Source organism: Lissotriton vulgaris, chromosome 4_1 (assembly GCF_964263255.1).
Source record: "Lissotriton vulgaris chromosome 4_1, aLisVul1.2, whole genome shotgun sequence".
NCBI classification, from domain to species: Eukaryota; Metazoa; Chordata; class Amphibia; order Caudata; family Salamandridae; genus Lissotriton; species Lissotriton vulgaris.
Genome location: NC_141691.1, coordinates 205106873 through 205122859, shown reverse-complemented (window position 1 = coordinate 205122859; position 15987 = coordinate 205106873). Strand labels below are relative to the sequence as shown.

The following is a 15987-nucleotide window of genomic DNA, read 5'->3' as shown; positions in this document are numbered from 1 at the left end:
CTTAAGAATAGAGTAAATATATATGTATAGATATATACACACATATATATATATATATATATATATATATATACACATACATACATATATACCAACATATATGCACACACAAACATTAAAACTAATAATAAAACCTCTTTCGAAGAAGCACCCTGGAACAAAGGAAATCATTGCTTAAATACCTTTTCTGTTTTTTCCTCCTCCTTATCTTTTTCTTTCTCCTTCTCGTCAGTTTTGTCAGAAGACAATATTACCAATGTAAGTTTTCGAACAATTTGCTTTGCCTCCATAATTTCTCGCTTATGTTCTTCAAGAATTGTGTTATCCATCGGCAGAAGCTGAGGAAAATTAATCAAATGATCTTTTAGCATATAACTGAAAATAAAAGCTTGCTTTTCATGTCAACAAGAAAACATTAAACAACTAATAGCAAAATTCACTTATTTTTTGTAATTTATTTGAGTTTTACATAGCGCTGGCTAGACCCGGAGGTGTCAGACCGCTTTACATAAGGGAACAACGTGTTACAAGTTGCAAAAGTTTCACAATAGTTACAGAATTAATAAATAGAAAATAAAGGAGTGGTTTAACGAACACGAAAATCAGGGTCAGAAAGACCAGGGAAAGCTGGTAATCCACAGGAAGGAGACAGCAGCAGGGATGAAAACGAGTCAAATGTCCCAAGTCCGGCTGGGTAGGTGACGGCCATAGCGGTGTGCCAGAGCCAACTTAAATATGACCCATATTAAGATAGCCCAGGATGCCTTAGAATTAAACAGTAGAACGGTGCTAATACTTGTCCAGCACAAACAATGCAAAAACAAGGGCTCAATGAGCACTCTGGTTCCGACAACTACAACTGCTGGCGCATGGTCACCATCCCTAAATTTCAAATACCTCAATGCCATTGAGTCACCCAAAAAGAAGGGATTTAGAGCAGGTTATTAAAAATGTAGGAGTTGTCACACCTAATTATTTTCATAATTTTTTGGGAACACACCGGCTAGTAATCTTGAACTCTACTGCTGGTCCAGTGCCCTGTGTATGTGCTTTGATACCAAAAACATGTCAAAATTAGCTTAAAACACGATTGGCATATTTGCCTTTCCTTATAAGGCCAGAGTATATGGTGTGCAGAAATATACCACTGGCAAGGAAACAAATACTGCTTATGCACTGAAACACCCATTATTTGAACTCTCCTGAACGTTCTTCAGAGGCCTCTGGTTAGTCGTAGCTTGAGAGCGTTAGATATTACTTGTTATGGTGGAGGGAATGCTGTGGGATCTGTGTACTAAGATTGTGCCAAGTCCTAAAAGCTGTGCTGCAATAAAGGTCTCTTGGGCAGCCACTGTGTTACATGCAGGTTCTGTGTTAACATTGGTTTCTGATCCGTGTCTCAAGGTGTGAAGCATTAATAACTACAAGAACAAAAAAATCTCATGATAATGCTTTTGGCTCTAATAAGATTAAGGTATTATGCTATTAATATTTTTAATTGTTGTGTTAAGGCACTAGTAATTAGAATAAACACTTGTGTGTAGGAAACTGTGCCTTTTTTAAATGCACCTCTCCCCCCCCCACTTTTTGCCTGGTATGCAATACAAATTTGACTGAAGTGCACCTGCTAATCATGTCCCTAGTGCCAGTGCTCTTTCCATATAACAAGGTAACTGCTCAATTGTTTCAAAAATTGGCAAGCCATTAGCACCTCTGTAGGTGTCTAATAAATATTACCCCTGATGCCCAGGACATGGGTACTAAATAGGGCCACTGAGAGCAGCAGCATGTATTGTGCCATACTAAGGGACCCATCACAAAACTCATGCAGAATGGTCAGCAGAAAGGTTAACAAGATGTTGAGGTTGGTGCCTGCAGGTTGCAGGGCAATGGCTCTTCCACTTCAAGGGAGCTGCTGACGGCTTAGTGAAATGCTGAAGGCCCTCCGGGACTTTTGGTGTATGCACAGCTGCAGGACAAGTTGGGTTGTCACGATTGTACGGACAGGAGCAGGCAGGGTTTGGCACCAAAGTCCACCAGTAGTTTGCAGTTCTCACTTTTTAAGTCTCGCCTAGGCAGTAAATGCGCTCTCTTCGAGACATGCTGTTCCTTGGATATGGGTGTTAAGCACCGCCCATCGTTTCAATTGGCTCCTCTTAGTATCATTTGTAAATCCCAGGCTTTTGATTAGTCAATGGTTTTTGATTTTTTTTTTTTTTTTTTAAACCTTTATTTGTAAAATGCACAATACACAGCGTCTGCCTACAACCCCGTGGGGCCGGCCGCTATGACATACGGGAAGAAGATAACAAGGAACTAATAGGGCAGAACGCCGTTAAAGCCGTCTCTAAGTAAAGAGTATCGTGTGGAGCCGCGAACCATAGTATGAGGATAGAAAAAGGTTTAATTTAATGATTTTGTCGAGTACAAATTATAACACTACGAAGAGAGTAGAGGCTAATAAATGACCAGGATAGCTATCATCATTCAAGGAACACTGAACCCCGACCCCAAAGGAAGCAAGGAAACGTAGAAGAAAAAGAAACAGAAGAAGAGAAAAAGAGAAAGAGGGCCATAGAAACAAAGAGAAACATAAAACACACCCCATCCCCCCACCCTGCATACCAGCGGAAGGCCACGGCCCACCCCCCCCCCCAAATAGGCATGCCTGTCGCCCCAAGAGAACCCCCAAGTGGGAAAGAGAATATAGAGAGTGAGAGAAGACATCCCACTCCCCAACTCTCAGAAGAGGTGGGAGGAGGCAAAGTCAACACACTCCCGGTCCCCACCAGCCCCGTAAGCATCCCCCACCAAAAGTATCATCAGCAAAACAATGGTAGCAAGCAGAACTGCAGGTGGGGAAAAACATTTCCAAATCTGCGAATAAATCAGACAAAAGGCAGACCCATCCTCGCCCCAGCCCGTCAATGCGTCTATAACACTAAAGAAATCACCTAGCCCTGGCCCGATCTTGGGTGACCCCATATATCCATCCCCCGTAAGAAGTCACAACCGCAGGAGAAAGGGAGAAAGCAAGACAACAAAGAGACCGCCTAACCCTAGCCCGATCCCAGATGCCCCTTGGGACGTACCCCTCGTCAAATGTCGACCCCCTTCACAACAAAGGGACAAGATGGAAGCAAAGAAGAAGGGGAAGAGTATAACGAGAGGAGGAGCAACTCTAAACGATCCCAGCCCCTCAGCCAAAATCACGACCCCCACCCTGTTCATGACAGCACAGAAGGAAATAGCAATGCAGAGACAGTTGGGGAAAGACAATTCGCAAAGCGTGACTTAAACAGTTGCACAAACAGTGATAATCCCAGCTCAACCAGCCAATCAAACGATAGCAAAGAAGAGCAATCTAGCCCTGGCCCGATCTCGGATACGTCCCCGAATGGAGTTCCTGGAGAAAGCCCGCCCCCTCTGAAAACAAGAGACAACATGGCCGCATAAAGAAGGAGAGTAAAGTAGAAGCACAAAATGGCCGTCGAATATCACCATACAGTCCTTTGTCCTTCATGAGTTGTTTCCCTAGTCCATCTGGAAAGTACAGGCTCCTCAGCGTAGCGGGTGAAGGACACGAGGGAAAATCCATCGGAAGGGCCGGAGGCTGCATATCCAGGTCTCGAGTCAATAACAATGTTGCAGGCAGCAATGTGGCAGACCCCGGAGGCAGGGGAAACAGAATATCACAGGCGAGTCCACTGGGCGGCCGGTGATGAGCGTAGGTAGAGGCAGAAGCAGTCACATCTCCCCCGCGGGCAAAAAGAAACATTGTATCCTCAACAGAGTGCAATGGAGACAGTTCCAAGGGTAGCTGGTTTCCAACATCGCACTCCTGTCGTAGAACAGGCACCATTTTGTCTATGCAGTCGCTCATTACCCGGAAATCCGTGCACATTTTCGAGCGAAAGTCAGACAGGGCGGCCAGGATAGATCCGTGAGAGAGTCGTAATTGTAGCCCCTCGTCATCAAAATCCCGGGAAAACGTTTGCGAGCTGTCTCCCAGCGCGAGCAGGGTGTCCCAGGCAGTAGACTGGGACGGGCACTCTCTCCCGTTCCCCGAGGCACCAGATATAGCCATGGTGGTAGGGCCACGGAGTAGCCGCCGAGGCGGGTGCAGCTTGAATAGGCGGCAATACAAGTCTCACTGCCAACACAATTGATTCAGGTCGGGCTCTCGAGACTGAGAACCCTACAGCTTCGTGCCGTAGCACCAGGGTAGGGAAGCAGTCAGCCGATGCTCGCCAAACATGGCCGTGTAATCTATTCCGCTCGCACCCCGCCTCAGACAAAGACGCCGTACCTGGAAAGCATCTCTACACGGCGATCACGCACAGGGCACAGCTCGCATTATTCCGTGGCAGGCAGCGCAGTCAGGGTTCCGTCCCGGGAGAATGGCGCCACCTTCACGTCCTCGGTGTCGCACGGGCACCCCGGCCTTCACCAAGCCTCCCAGACTCGGAGACGGACGGCGGTGCAGCACGGGGCCAGGGCTCAAAATCCTTGCGCATCTATCTCCGGCTGCCGGGCGAGTCGAGAAGCCTGGGAACGACGCTGCAGATCAGCACAGCATAGCGGACGTTCCGCCGCCACAAACCACCAGGATAGGGATCAGGATATTAGCGCGGAGGAAGAGAGCTGGTGGAGCCGGGAGCCTACACGTCTGTCCCAGTCGCCATCTTGGCTCCTCCCCTTGACTCTTTTTTTTTAAACTAGACTATGAAATTTGTAAATTGTCTTTTTATGGTTTTTAATCGAAATAAAATCTTTTTGACTGACTGACTGACTGATTAGTCATAAGGCTTAGTAGTCACTTATTTTGGACTTTTGTATCCTCCCATGAGGAATACCCCAGTTACATGTGCTGTTACTATTACTGTTATTTATGGTGCTGTGTTTCACTCATTTGTGCTCTCTGCCTATCAAACTCCGCATTCTATAAAACAGAACTTAATTTTGTTGAATACAAAAACACATCTTATATGCTAACTAGAACATTATGATCTAATCCTCTTGTCCATGTTTTAAGCGCTCCAGAAAGGGTGGGGTGGGTTGAGTGCCTTTAAGTTTTGGAAGTTCAGCCCTGGAATGGCCTTCCTCTGAAGCCCTGCAGCCCCTCCAATTTTCACCAATTGAAGCACTCTTAAGATCTAGCTTTTTTATAAGCTGGCCTCATTGTCCTGGGTTCTCTAGGTTAGTTCCTACATTTTAAACTTAAATAAATCAGTGCATGGGGCATACTAGGCAAAAACCTGATATAAAATGCAAGAGTACCTCAAGGATAGCACAGCAGCAGAATCTTGCAGCTGTGACTAAGGCCACGGTCAGCAGAGCTGGAAAAATAGTGTGCAGACTCACAGGACGTCTGCAATAACGTCCGATTTAAAACCTTACTGACACTGTCCAGGTCTGCAAATGGCCCTTCAAGGATTCTCACATAACAGTTAGGCCCAACATCTCAAGTCAAAAAATCGGATTGAATAGATCCTTGGCATTGGGAAGTATCAGTATTAGAACGGGTAGGGCAACTTTAGCCAAATAGGCAAAGGAAACAATCCCCAAGGGCACCTTTGAATGCTCGGAAACCCTGCTGGCTTAAGTCTGTCATAATTTGAACACCAGAAATAATTTGACCAGAGATAATTTGAGGTTGAGCAAGACAAGCGTGGGAAATGCTTATATTAATTCTACTGTTAAAAGCCATCATTGCAAGCTAGGACTGCTTTGGGATATCTTTCAATGGCAGAACTCTACATGGTAAAACAAAGGATTATTTTACAACAAAACAATTAATCACTTCCCTTACATTGCGCCATCCTTTAGGCAGTGGTTAGCAAACATTCTAACAACTATATTTTTTGAGTTGTGGTGTGCTTAAAATGGTGAGTGGGCACACAGTAATTGCAATCTCTGAAACTAAAGGGGAAAAAAAACAAGATTTAAAAAAATCCCTATTTATCACAGGAAAACAAAACTAACATCCGACAAAAGAATACAAGCTTAACACAAATCTGGGATTAATACCAGATTAAATTCACATATTCAGATAGTTTAGAAAAAAGACTATATTCAGCTTTATGCTCACTAGAACAATACTATATGCAAAGCACCGATTGAACAAGCTCAGATTTCAGGGGAAAGATTTTATTAACACCAAATATTAAACAGCCATACAACAAGAAACTCAATTAGTAAATACTGAGTGCAAAAAGATTACTTACATGCGTGTAAAGGTCATCTAAAGCTATAAGATTATGTTGGAGAAGTACTGCTGCAACTCTATACAATGAGGAAGGAGTCTCTCCATTAGGTTCCTAAATGAAAAACAAACCGTTTAGTACGTAAACCGTCACTGTAGGGGAAAAATATCAGTTACTACGGAGATGCCCACCCCCAAACCTCAAATATTGAGCATTAAAGAAACACTAATCGATTACGTGAAAAATAAAATCTTCCTTCAATACCTATTTACACATAAGCTAGTGCACATGAGCATACACAAACATATTTACACATATGCTTGCGCACATGGAGCATATACAAACATAATTATAGTGGTAGAGCAATGTCGTACGTGAAGCTCAAGTAAACTCTCTAGTATTCCAGCAAGTCGGGGAGTAGTTATGTTTAGTACCACACAACTCCAACCAAGACTTCACAGCCATTCCCATAAACATACACAAAGAAATGTCAGCCCAATGATGTAGCAATTCTTCCAAGAGAACACATTTTTAGCATTTTAAGACTAAGGTGAAATACTGGACTTGAAAAACAGGATAACAGGACACCGAACTTTCACTGATTAAAAGACGGGACACAAAAATGGTAAAACAAATAGTTTCTTACCAGTCAGTTTTGTTTTGCAGCTTGAAGATCTTTCTGGATGCACTATGCTGTGCATTATTCCGCGTTCTAGTAGTTGGGTCCGAAATCGTAGTATTTTTTTCGGTTCTTTTTAAAGTTTTTTTGTAGCCCAGGTGGGCTTCGCCGTCCCACCTTTTGGTGTCCTTTCAGTGAAGTTGGCACCTTTTGGTGTCCTTCCTGTGACGTTGGCACGCTTTCTGCGGAAGCCCCCACCTTTGGGCGCCATCTTCGGATTCTTTTTTCTTGTTTTTGTGTCATTGTTATTCATCCTTTTCCAAACATTTCAGGTTCTTAATTTTTCAAGGAACTCCAGATTTGTCTCTTTTAAGAGTTTGACTGTATATTGTCTTCGTATCCCCTTCTCCTCCTGTCTCATCATTCTGGCGGAGGTGGGTGGATTCGCTAGTGAATTCAGAAAGATCTTCAAGCTGCAAAACAACACTGACAGGTAAGAATCAATTCGTTTTGCAGCGTGAATCTTTCTGGATTCACTATGCTGCGCATAGACTTTGCAGCGGTTGGTTAGGTTTGTGGCGGCTGGGTGGAAGATGGGCATTGGTTGTTGAATATATGTTGAAGAACTTTCTGTCCTACTTGTGCTTCCATGCTCATTTGTATATCCACGCAGTAGTGCTTAGTGAACGTGTGCAATGAAGCCCATGTTGCCGCCAGGCATATGTCTTGAATCGGTGTGTTATCCAGGAAGGCTATTGTTGCTCCCTTTTCCTAGTTGAGTGGGCTTGTGCCCTTCCTAGTAGTTCTTGCCCTGCCAGCTTGTGGCAGCATTGTATAGTTTGTGCGATCCATCGTGCGATGGTGCCTTTTGTTACTGGTCTTCCCATGAAACTGCTTACGAAGGACACAAAGAATTGCTTTGTTTTCCTGTGCTCTTTAGTTCTTTCAATGTATTACATTATTGCCCTTCTAGCGTCCAGAGTATGCAGTGCCCTCTCTGCGCTTGAGCTTGGTATCTGTATTGTTTGGTTTATGTGAAACCTTCACACCACCTTTGGCATAAAGTGTGGGTCCGTTCGCATTACCACCCTGTCATTGTGTATTTGAATGTAGGGTTCTTGTAGTGTTAGCGCTTGCAGCTCGCTTACCCCTGCGTAGCGAGGTGATTGCCACTAGAAAAGCTGTCTTCATTGTGAGGATTTGTAGTGAGGCCTTATGGATAGGTTCAAAAGGCACCTTCATAAGCTCAGTTAGGACTAAATTAAGGTTCCATGCCTGTGGCGGCATCCTCTTTGGTGGGGCGATCCTTTTAGACCCTTCCAGGAATCTCTCTACTACTTCGATGTAAAGAAGCTCTTTCCCGTCTCTCCTCTTGTGTAGGCTACTATCGCTGCTTGGTGTACTCTCAGTGAGGTAGAGCTAAGGTTCGCTTTTAGCAGGTGTGTTAAATATTTTAGCACAGTTGATTCCTTGGTCATTTTCTTGTGTAGCTTTTTCCTGATGCACCACTGTGTGAGTATTATCCATTTCGCCACATAGCACCTCCGTGTGGTAGGTCTCCTTGCCTCCCGTATCGCTCTCTGGGACTTTCAGGTGTCAAAATTTACGTCTTCAGGAGCCATGCCGCCAGGCAGAGGTTCTCTGGCTGAAGTACCTCCCCGCTTCGCATGGTGAGCAAGTATATTCTTTTTGCGAACTTGTGAGGTGGTCCCTGCGCCATCTCCACTATTTGTGAGAACCAGGACTGGCTGGCCCACTGTGGTGCCACCAGAATCAGTGTCATGTTGCTGGCTCTGCATTTGCTGAGTACCCTGTGTATCAGTGGTATCGGGGGGGGGGGGGAAGCGTAGGCAAATGTTTTCAACCAACTTATTCATATGGCATTGCCCTGGGATTGTTCCCCTGGTTGCCTGGATGCGAAGTATTGGCATTTTGCATTCTGGTGTGTTGCAAATATGTCTATTTCTGGTGTCCCTCATTTCTTGAATAGCTTTTAAGTTTCTTGTGCATTGAGCTCTCACTCATGGGACGTTGATTTTTGCCTGCTGAGCCTGTCTGGCTCCACGTTGTCCTTTCCTGGTAGGTGTATAGCCAGGAGGTCTATTTGTAGTGGGATGGCCCATCTCCATATCTCCTGCGCTAGGTTGGATAGTGAGACTGATTGTATTCCTCCCGGTTGGTTGATGTAGTACATTGTTGTTGTGTTGTCAGTTTGTATCAACAAACTCTGCTTGTACAGTTGTTTCTGGAAGGCTTTTAGGGCAAGGAACACAGTCTTTAGTTCTAGGTAGTTGATGTGCTTGATCGCATCTGTTGGAGTCCACAGACCCCGCACCTTGAGCTTGTTCATGTGTGCTCCCCATCCCCTTTGGGATGAGTCTGTGGTGATGGTCACAGTTGGGTTTGGTGGTGGTAAAGGCTTCCCCTTTGTTATGTTCTCCTTGTTCCACCACGCTACATTCTCTTGTACTTTATGTGTTACAACCACTAGATCTCTCCAAATCCCTGTAGCTTGTGACCATTGCTGTCGGAGCCATTCCTGGAATGGTCTCATGTGGAGTCGTATATTGGGGACTAGGTGTATGCAGGACACCATCATCCCCATGATCTTGCTCACTGTCCTCACTGTCAGAGCTCGCCCCTTCTGGTATTGACATGTCTCCTTCAGCAGGGCAAGAGTTATCTTGTCGCTGGGGAACACCTTGCTCTGTATGGTGTTGATCTGTGTGCCTAGGAAGATGTTCCCTTGTTCTGGTTCCATTGAGGATTTCCCCCAGTGTATTGAGAATCCTAGTTATGTCAGCGTCTGTGTGACCCGCTGTGCAGGTCTTTGGCATGGTTTGTAGGAACTTGCTTTTATTAGCCAGTCGTCGAGGTAGGGGTATACATGAATCCCTTCCCTTCGTAGGTGCGCTGCTACTGCTGCGAGGCACTTGGTGAAGACCCTTGGTGCAGATTTTAGTCCGAAGGCCAGGGCTGTGAACTGGTAGTGCGCTTTGACTATGGCAAATCTCAGTAGATGTTTGTGTTGTCTGTTCATGGGAATGTGTAGGTAGGCATCTTTGCGGTCTATGGTGGACATAAAATCTCCGTCCCTTATCGGAGGGATGACTTCTTGTTGGGATGCCATTTAGAATGTTTGAGTTTTTATGTACTGGTTTAGGAATCGTAGTTCCAGGATGGGGTCTTAATGTTTCGTCCACTTTTGGCACGAGGAAGTAGTTGGAGTACACTCCCTTGTCTCTTTCTTTGAATGGTACTGTTTCTATCGCCTCCTTGTGGAGAAGTTATTGTGCTTCCTCTAGGAGTAGCGCTAGTTCTTTTGCGGAGCGCTCCTTTCTTTTTGGTTTGCTGTTTGGAGGCTTCTTTTCCAGTTCTAGGCAATATCCGAGCTGTATGATGTTCAGTATACATTTGTCTGTCGTAATTTTCTTCCACTCCTGGAAGAAGTGTTTTAGACTACCTCCTACTGGTGTTACATGTTTGTTGATCCTTTATCTTAGTTCGTGTAAAGCTTTTTTGCTTATTTTGTTGCTCTCTGTTGGTATTGCTCAGGGAGGAGATTGAATAGCTGTCCGACCTCCTCCCAATGCTGGTACGTATGCCTGTTGAGTAGGGCATTAGATTTGGCAATGCGCCAGTGGACTGCCGCATTCCTCTCCATCTTCCTTCCAGTGAGGTCTATCCTCTTACTTTCATTGTCTGGTGGTGGGCCAGAGTTTGTGGGAACATTTGCCCTCTTTCTGGCTGTTGCTGCAATGCAATGATGGAGTCAGCCGTGACGGATCCTTGTATGTATGGTGGATCCTTAGAGGAGTGTTTGTAACTTTTATCTGTCCTAAGTGTGACAGACCTGCAGTTTGCAGGCTCCTTGAATGCTTCCCTTCCCTGGTTCAGGACACTTGGGAGCATGAGGACGAATTGACTCCTAGTTTGTGTTGGAAGCAGTGTCTCTAAGAGGAAGCAGGCCTTTGGTTTTTTTTTTTCCTCCAGTTTTACCTCATATGCTCTTGCCGCGTTCCTGATATCCATATTGTAGATGCCAATGTCATCTGGCGGCGAAGGCCTTTAAGGATACGTAGCTACGGCCTCATACGGGCATTCGGCGTGGAGGTCCTGCCAATCTAGGTCCAGCACCACCGAAGTTGCCGAGCCCAAACTTGTTTGCCGGTCTTCCTCGCCTTCTCAGTCATAATAGTATAGGCCCTCTTCCTCTTGGTGTTCTTGGGGCTCCGGAGTTTTCGGCGGCATTTTGTCGTCGAACTCCTCTTCGTACTCTTCCTCAACCATGGTCGTCTGCTTCGACGGGATGGCGAACCTTTTCATCCGTTCGTCTAACTCCCTTTTCCTTTGCAGGATGTTGCCCATTTCGGCTTCGAGCCTTCTCTTCTTCCTCTCCCTCTTGGCGGCCTGTTCGGCGTCGAGGGTTTCGGAGGATCTCTTCGATGTCGAAGTGGCCTTCGGGTCTTTTTCCTTCGGCGTCTAGCGTGCCTTTTCGGGGACATGCTTCGACGACCTAGGCTTGTCTTGGAATTTTGCCGACTGGGAGTCCTTTTCGAAGGATCCACTGGGCTGTTTGTTCCTGGATGCAGCTGCGTCAGTCGATTGTTTCGGCGCCAGTGCGCCTTTCGAGGACTTTGACTCTGTTGTTCGAGAGTCTGTCGGGGTCGATGTCTCTATTACCTCCTTTGTTGTTTTCGCACCGGTTACGACCGTGTAATCATCTGGTCCCTCGGCGATGTTACCCTCTTCTACACTGGAGAGGCCCAAGTCCCGGAGCAACGGAGGTTGACCTTGGCCTTGCATGTTGTAGTTTGCTCTCCTCTGTCTCTCTCTTACCCGGAGCGTCTTTGGGGTAAAAACAGGGCAGGCGTTGCAATCCTTGCTTTAGTCGACCAGCAGGCAGAGGTTGCAAACCAGATGCTGGTCCTTCTGCGTGTACTTGTGGTGGCAATTGCGGCAGAATTTGAAAGGTTTTTTTCTCCATTCCTGCGCTCAGGGGGCCCCCTGTGTGTGTATTCTCCGTTGGACATCGAAGTTTTCGATGATCTCCTTACTCTTAGTCATCCCGGTTCAGTGGTCTTGCTTGGAGAAGTATTCTCCAAATCTTTTTCGTGTCTTCTTCCTCTTCTTTTCTCCAAAAACTCTGGAACCTCGCGGTGACGGTCCAGACCCAACGGCGGAAAAAAGAATCTGAAGATGGCACCCAAAGGTGGGAGCTTCTGCAGGAAGCGTGCAGATGTCACAGGAAGGACACCAAAAGGTGGGAAGTCGACGCCCATCTGGGCTACGAAAAAAAAAACAGAAAAAAGACTACGATTCTGGACCCAACCACTAGACCGCGTAATAATAGACAGCATAGTGAATCCAGAAAGATTCACGCTGCAAAATAGTCTTAATAGCAGGGCAAGTTTACTTGCAGGACGATAATTCCAAAAGACCAAACCAACTAGTAAGATTGGGTGCCCAAACAGCAGGTGTAAACTTCTGCTCTAAAAGCAACGTTCAGATAAACTCGGGGACAAAGCGAGATAGACTAAACCATTCAGTGGATCAGTAGCGGTGGTGTATGTATTACACAAATTCCAGAATACATGAAACAAAAAGAAGTCAAAAACTATATGTGCCAGTTATCAAAAATGCTTCTTGCAGACAATACAGAGCTTACTGTGCCGGTAGAATGGCCTGAAAAAGGTGCTAAATCAATGTACTAATTACAAAAGCAATGATTACGTCACCGTACTGTGAGAAAGTGCCCTCTTTCTTGCATGGTATGCCCCCACTTTTTGCTGAATTGATGATGTTCTTTGACTGACTGTGCACTGGGCTCCTGCTAATCAGGTACCCAGGGCCTATGTTCCCTCCCTAAACTGCATTGGAGCCTAAACCTAATTGGCATCCCTGACCACATCAGCCCCTGGTAAATGGTACCATAGGTACCCATGGCACTGTGACCAGAGAAGGCCTCTAAGGGCTGCATCATTTATTGTGCCAGCGTTAAAGGCCCTGTACCCTGACACTCACACAATGCCTTTGCAGGCTGAATGTCTTGGTACAGAACAAAGTGACCAGGCACACATCCCTGTGTGCCATACCTACAGCCCACTGCCCTGGCATAGATCAGTCACCCCTCTAGCTGGGTGCCCTATGCCAGTGGTGAGGGTACAGGGGCATGAGCCCTGTACCCCTACAGTGTCTAAGTCAATTCTTAGGCATTGTAAGTGCAGTGCTGCCATTAAGAGTATATGGAGCATGGAGCTTGTCATTACGAACTCCACAGCACTGTGATGGATACACTGAATACTGAGACGTTTGGTATCAAACTTCTCAGCACATTTAACCCACACTGATGCCCATGTGAGATTTAATGAGAAATGCACACAGAGGGCATCTTAGAAATGCCCCCTAAAACTCGACCAACCTCTAGTGACCTGACTGAGTGGCTGCCTAGGGTGCCACCCCCAGACATGTTTCAGGGTCCCTGGGTCGAGAGGTTGCTGCGCTCGGGGGGCCTGAAACAATACACATCCTGGGACGAGGTGCCAAGCCTCCTCCCCCAGGATGGGAAGGGTTCACGAAGGAGAAGCTTTAAAGGCATGCCGCCTTTGTGAGCCTCTCTAGACCATTTGCTGCTTTCAGCAACTGGTCCCCACTGGTTCTACCCCCCAATTTGGGCAGGAGAACCAGTGGGAAAAACAAGTGAGGAAGAGAAGTGTCCCCACCTCTGCCACCTCCACCCCTCAGGTGGGGGGAGGCGAGATGAAGCACAACCTCGAGTCCCCGCCATCTTGAAGATGGGGACCCAGCCAACCAGGGACAGGCTCCTGCCCCCCTCCCACTGTAGAGTGGCAAAATAGGGGGTGTACCCTCCCCAGGGAAGTGACCCATTGGTCCCTGCCCTTTACCTACCTGTAACACCCCTAAATTTAGTGTTTAGATGCACCCTGAACCTTCCTTCCTCAGATCCAGCAACTACAAGAAGAGAAGAAGGACAAGAAGCAGTGCAGAGCTAAAAAGAGGACAACGCCCACTGACTTGGCCCCAGCCCCACAGGCCTGTATCCCCTCGAACCTGCTCCTGCGAAACTCTGGCGTATCCAGCAGCCAGCAACCTCACAAACCCGGAGGACCTGCCTGTCTTCACTTTCAAGGCTTTCACTCCCATGAACACCGGATGTATCTAAACTGCAGCTTCTGGTGCCAGCCAGGAACAGCCAATCCAGCCCACTCTGCACCCGCCAAACCCGGCCCGAGCGGAAAAATAACACGAGGAGGTTCCCCCCCCACCCCCCCCCACCCCCCGCGATCCTGATCCAGAGATAAGAAGACCCCTGACCTGCCTCAAGCCTATAGCGACCAGAGCGGGTAAGAAAATCTGACGTCAATAGGCACCCCTGCACCAGACGCTCACTGCCTTGTGTGCCCAACCCAGCTGCAGCTAACCATCGATCAACATCCCAACTTAACCCTTGAAGTGATGGTCGCCAATTTACCCCTCAAAGTGGTGGTCACTTCTGGAAGATCCTCGTCCCCGAGCCTGCAGTTTTGTTTGTCCCGGAGAATCTACACTAAAATCAACAGGGCACCCAACCTCAAAACAGCACCCTGCACCCGACAGCCATAGTGCCGCTGAGGGTGTACCTTTGGTGCTACTTTGGTCCCACACTTGCCATGAGCTAAACCCTAGGAGCTTTGCTCCCACAACCCTTGGCCTGCTTGCAAGTAGCCAACAACCGGAGCCCCCCTATCCTCTATAGGATAACATTGGGCATCAACACTCTGAACCCGACCGCCCAAGTGCCACTGAGGGTGCAACAACAGTGCATCACTTGCCCTGGGAGACCTCTGAGTCTAACCACCAGAACCCTAACTCCAAAGACCGATTACTTACCTCGAAACCGATAACCTATTTTTCCTCATAGGATAACATTGAACCTTTTTCTCCCAAAAAGTTTTTAAGTTTCGACTTTTGAAAACTAAGAATATTCCTTAAAAATCGCACAAATACCTGCAGGACCCGGCCACTTGCCCTGCCCGAGAGGCGAGGTGGTGCTTGCCGCCGAGTATTCTTCGGGATGCAGCCGACTTAGAAAGCATCCGGGCCGCCATGGACTCTTATTTCGCTAGTAATGACGCTCTTCCCCGTGGTGTGGGATGCTTTTAAGGCCACGATTCGCGGCCACATCAACCCTCTTTCGATTACGCAGGCGCGCGAGGCTCGTAATCTGGAGGATAGCCTGGCAAAGGACATAAAGCGAGCCGAGCAAACGGATCTGGAGCATTCTTCTATGGAGTCAAGGCGGCGGCTTGCCAACCTTAGAGGACAGCTTCGGCTCTTGCGCACTAATAAGCATGAAAAATCATTGCTGGCGTTGAAACAGCGATATTTCGAGGGAGGAGATAAGGTGGGCCGGCTGCTGGCGGGGAGATTGAGAGCGCGTCCGGCCAAGGCTCATATAGCCAATATCCAGCTGCCAGACGGGAGAAGAGTAATCTCGGAGAGAGAGAAGTGCGAGGAGTTTCGGGCCTACTATACTCTGCAGCGATGAGGGATCTCCCTCTTAGGAGGACACCGGGACAGGATGGCCTACCCCGGTCCTTCTATCGCATGTTCCAGTCGCAGCTTCGGCCCTACCTTCTGAGACTGTATAATTCTTTCACCGACTCGGATGGACCGTCCTCCGACATGGGCATGGCAGAGGTAGCGATGATACCGAAGCCTGAGAAGGATCCCACGCTCTGCGCGTCCTACCGTCCCATAGCCTTGTTGAACACGGACCTAAAAATTTACACCAAACTACTAGCAAAACGCCTGGATCCCTACATGCCGGGACTCGTGGACTCGGACCAGGTCGCTTCATCCGAAATCGGCAGGGAGTGGACAACGTGCGTGGACTTGCGCATCCTGTGGGGGCTTGCCTTCCCTAATCTTGTGGATTACTATTGGGCCTCACATCTTCGCTTTGTGGTGGAGTGGGGGGGGGGGTGCAGGAGAAGGGATGGTTGCACATGGGTCGGACAGTGACAGGGCGAACCATCTGGGATCTTGCATGGCTACATCGGGCGGCACGCTCTAGGAGCGCCCATATAGCGGTGCCCACAAGAACGGTTTTAGAGATGGGATAAAATAGCTGTACCCAGAGGTCTCACAACATTTCCCTCC

At 47.4% G+C, this 15987-nt stretch overlaps 1 protein-coding gene across 2 annotated transcripts in view; it reads right to left on the bottom strand.

Annotated features, from left to right (window-relative positions):
- THOC2 (THO complex subunit 2) overlaps nt 1-15987 on the bottom strand; it is a 1289207-nt gene that overhangs the window by 1206677 nt on the left and 66543 nt on the right. For both annotated transcript variants that reach the window (XM_086918507.1, XM_086918508.1), the window contains exons 8-9: nt 6228-6320; nt 183-338 (exon numbers count right to left, since the gene is read on the bottom strand). In XM_086918507.1, the coding sequence (XP_086774633.1) occupies nt 183-338; nt 6228-6320 (249 nt within the window). The remainder of the gene's footprint in view (nt 1-182; nt 339-6227; nt 6321-15987) is intronic.